The 4,353-nt window shown below is 32.4% G+C and overlaps 1 protein-coding gene across 1 annotated transcript; it reads left to right on the top strand.

Moving 5' to 3' along the window:
* The first annotated feature begins 1,472 nt into the window (after window positions 1–1,472).
* Window positions 1,473–3,993, top strand: LOC111281090 (coniferyl alcohol acyltransferase-like). The gene is made up of 2 exons (XM_022868691.2): window positions 1,473–1,990; window positions 2,499–3,993. The coding sequence occupies exons 1-2, from the start codon at window positions 1,568–1,570 to the stop codon at window positions 3,450–3,452; spliced, it is 1,377 nt and encodes a 458-aa protein (XP_022724426.1). The 5' UTR covers window positions 1,473–1,567; the 3' UTR covers window positions 3,453–3,993.
* Window positions 3,994–4,353: the final 360 nt, after the last annotated feature.

The raw sequence follows: 4,353 nt of genomic DNA, 5'->3' as shown, positions 1-4,353 counted from the left end.
GTTTGGATTTAATCTAGAAAGGTGTTTAAGGGATTTAAGATTGTGAAAAGGGGTGAAAAGTTGAAATTTTGGCATGTTGAGATTTTTGCAAATTTTTTTGGAAAAAATTTAGATTTTTTTTAGAAGATTTTGATTGATGTTTTTGCCAAAAATTGAATTTTTTGGTGACTTTTTAAAGTTTTCGTCGTTGATTCTACATTTATCATCAGAAACAGGTATTTTATTGGGTTTTCTTGTCAGCATTCAAATTTTTTTAGAGAGAGGAAAGAAAATTAGATGAAGAGAGAGAAAGAAAAAAAGTAAAAAAAAAAAAAGATTTTAGCTTTTTTATTTGACATTATATGGTGTGGTTTTGAGGTTAAATAACTTAAGGGATCTGCATGTTTTACCATATTCAGATCCGATCCGATTGCAAGTTGCTTATTAACCCATTCCCATTACTACAAGCCAAGCTGTTTATTGAGCCGATTCAAGTAGCCAAGCCATTTCTTTTTGTCTTTACAGCTGGGCAAAGCTACACCTTTGCTGAGCCAAACTGATTCCTTTGATATTTTTTTTTTCTATTTGTATGTATCTAAATTAAGTTTTTAGATGCAAATTTTATATTAAAAATAATTTTTTAGTCTGACCAAACCAAATGATTAGAGTATTTAAATTTTAATTTGAATTTTATTAAATTATTGCAAAGTTTAATTTTTTTTAAATAAAATTTTAATTAAAATCAATCCTATCAAATTATTAAGGAATTAAATTTTAAATTAAATCCTATAAAACTATTAAAAAATTTAATAATATTTTAAACAAATTCATAAATAAATTTTAAGAATTATAACAAACATTTGTTTGTCCAGTGCTGCCTGCACGAATGTAGACCATATGGTAACCTACCAAGGCCCGATGGTACTCGCTTCCCACTAATAGGACACCAAGTGAAAGCTGCCGTTCTCTTTTTGGCATGGATTCGTAATATAAAATGTTTTCCACCTGCTCTAATCCTCTTAACTGTAAGCCCCATCTCGTCTTCTCTGAATCTGTTTTCAAAAGTATCCCGTATCAATAGGGATAGCAGTGGAGTATTCACATGTTCTCCATCAACTACGGCCGAGCTTAAGAGTTTTATAAATATTACTAGTACTTAATATTACATTAAGTCATCGATTACCGATTTGTATTATAATGAGAACAATTATCAAATACATTAATAATAAAATTATTTAAATTTTATAAATAAAATTAATAAATAACACATATCTTAAAAATATATTGATATATGTCAATTTTTTAATTTTGCTAATAAATAATAATATATTAAATAATTGCTCTTGACGTAAAAACAATTTGTATTTTCAAATTTAATTTTATTAATTTATTTTTTCGTTACAGTTTTACTTATTTTTAGTTTTGGAGTAGAGGAAACATTATTAAATTATTCTTTTGGCCTATATATATTCAGGTTCTATGCCTCATGCGAACTCACCAGTCAATCTGTCACAATATTTCTCACCAACGACATAGACAGAGGAAGAAAAACAAATTATTAAGCCCAGCGACATATAGCTAGTTAGGTATGGGCACAAAAGCAGATTTCACGGTGACGGTGAGCAAGAAGGAAGTGGTGGAAGCAGTGTTACCATTGCAAGAATACTGGCTACCACTCTCCAACCTTGACTTGCTTCTGCCACCCGTTGATGTGGGAGTCTTCTTCTGTTACAAGAAGCAAGAAGCCTTTGGGGACAGCATAAGCTTTGGTTCCATGGTGAGTGTCCTCAAGAAGGCCATGGCTCAGACTCTTGTCTCCTACTACGCATTTGCTGGTGAGGTTGTGCCTAACACTCTTGGTGAGCCTGAGCTTGTTTGCAACAATCGAGTAGTGGATTTCGTTGAAGCTTATGCTGATGTTGAGCTTCAAAACCTCGACTTGCATAACCCTGATGAAAGCATTAAAGGCAAACTTGTACCTCAGAAGAAACGTGGCGTACTCTCGGTTCAGGTATAATTCTTAGTAGTAAAGTCCTTTCAAATAAAATGGTTTGGTGTCATGGTGAGGTGAGAAAATCGCTTTCAGGCCAGCTTTGGAAATTGCAAAATGAAAAGAAATTGAACAAAAAAAAAATTGTAAGCATTGGGATGCTTTTATAGTAGTTTAAACAGAACAGTTACAAAATGTTAACCTGCAATTATCTAAAACTACAAGTTAATTCATGCACAAATAACAATATATAATTTATATTACTTTCAAAGCATTGTGATTATGATGATTGCTGGTCAAAATTTTCTCCGGCTGAATGAATAAGAATAACGATAACAATCGTTAAAAAACTTGATTAATTAGTCAATTAACCCTCAAGTATATATGGTTAGAAACAAAATAGTAGCTCTCTAATAGTTCAAGAAAAATACTTGCAGTCTCCTTGGAATGATTAATTCATTTAAGCTTCACCTTTTTTTTGACTACTTTTGTGGGGATTTTAACGAGAACTAACTTATATGTTTTACAGGCAACAGAACTTAGATGCGGCGGATTAGTGGTGGCATGCACATTTGATCACCGTATTGCTGATGCCTACTCAGCCAACATGTTTCTAGTCTCATGGGCTGAAATGGCTCGGTCCAAGTCTATCTCTGTGGTACCATCTTTTCGCCGATCCCTGCTGAACCCCAGTCGTCCAGGGTGCATCGATCCCTCTCTCGATCATATGTACATGCCCATATCTTCTTTACCACCCCCTAAAGAGCACCATCAAACAACTGATAATCTTATTAGTCGCATATATTATATTACTTCTGAGCAGCTCAATGATCTTCAAGCACTTGCCAGCTCTAATGGATACAAAAGAACTAAGCTTGAGTCTTTCAGTGCGTTTTTATGGAAAAAGGTAGCACTTCTTGCTGCCAAAGATAATTTCCAGATTACAAAGATGGGTATTGTTGTGGATGGAAGGGTTAGACTGGGTGAAGGAGATAAAGATAAAGCAAGTCTAATGAGCTCTTATTTTGGAAATGTTCTTTCCATTCCCTTTGGAGGCCAAAAGGTAAATGAACTAATAGAAAAACCCTTGTCATGGATAGCCAATCAAGTTCATGATTTCCTGGACCAAGCAGTGACAAAGGAACATTTCCTAGGCCTGATTGACTGGGTTGAGGCTCACCGTCCTGAACCAGCACTGGCCAAGATATATTGCAATGGCAGCGATGATGGGCCTGCTTTCGTAGTATCATCCGGGCAACGTTTCCCAGTTTCAAAAGTGGATTTCGGATGGGGTTGCCCCATTTTTGGGTCATACCATTTTCCTTGGGGAGACGATGCTGGATATGTGATGCCTATGCCAAGTCCGGCTAGGGAAGGTGATTGGGTGGTGTACATGCACCTGTTCAAAAGGCAGTTGGAGCTGATAGAGACAGAAGCTAGCCATGTGTTTAGACCTCTCACTTTCGATTATCTTGATTCATAGGCTCCGATTTATTAACCTACTGCGCTTCACTATTTTTACTGTTTTAATTTACTTGTAACATTATTGCAGTTTACCAAAACTTTGTTTCAGAAAAATTTGTATCATGTGATGAAACAGCCTTCCAGACATCTTGTGTTTGAATTTGGACTATAGTACTACAGCATTACATACAGCTAGCCTGTTTGGAAGTTCTGTTCTGTTACTGCAATTTTTATTTTTCATGTAAATTTGTAAATGCAAAAAGAAGCACATTTGATGGAGGAAAATGGTTTTTGTTTTTATTTTTATTTTTGCAAAGACTGTTAATTTTATTATTTTTTATTTTTGGATTGTATGTTCTATTGAAATAATTCAATTGATTTTAATTTTTTATGTATTATTCGTAATATTTGAACCATAACACTAAAGAAGGAATTAGAATACATATATTTATGAATTTATATTTGTATGCACTATTATTTATATATATTATACGCTTTCAGTTAATCATAAAATAATACCTCACAAAAAGTTAATTTTCAAAATTTCAAATTCTAAAAAATGTGTACTAGTTGAATGTCTCATTGGAGAGATAGGTTGGATTCTGCTTTGAAGTTGAAGCATATGAAAACATTGCTCATGACTTAAAAAATGTGATCCACTTGCTTTTATCATGGGTCAAACAAACTTTTAATGTAATCATCGAAATGATTTTATTATTAAACTTATCATTCATTATTTAAAATAACTTTTAATGATTTATTATATTTGGTATTATTAAAAATAAATTATTATTTTATTTAAAAATATAAAAAATTTTATTTAAAAATATAAAAAATTTTATTTAAAAATATAAAAAAAATCATACATGTTGTAATAGTTACATATGTTAATCATTTTAATGTTGTTTTAAAGATAATAA

The sequence above is a fragment of the Durio zibethinus genome, chromosome 28 (assembly GCF_047325235.1).
Source record: "Durio zibethinus cultivar Kanyao isolate XHJ-2024 chromosome 28, ASM4732523v1, whole genome shotgun sequence".
Classification (NCBI taxonomy): Eukaryota; Viridiplantae; Streptophyta; class Magnoliopsida; order Malvales; family Malvaceae; genus Durio; species Durio zibethinus.
Note: the sequence above shows the minus strand (reverse complement) of the source record. Positions and strands in the feature narration are given on the sequence as shown.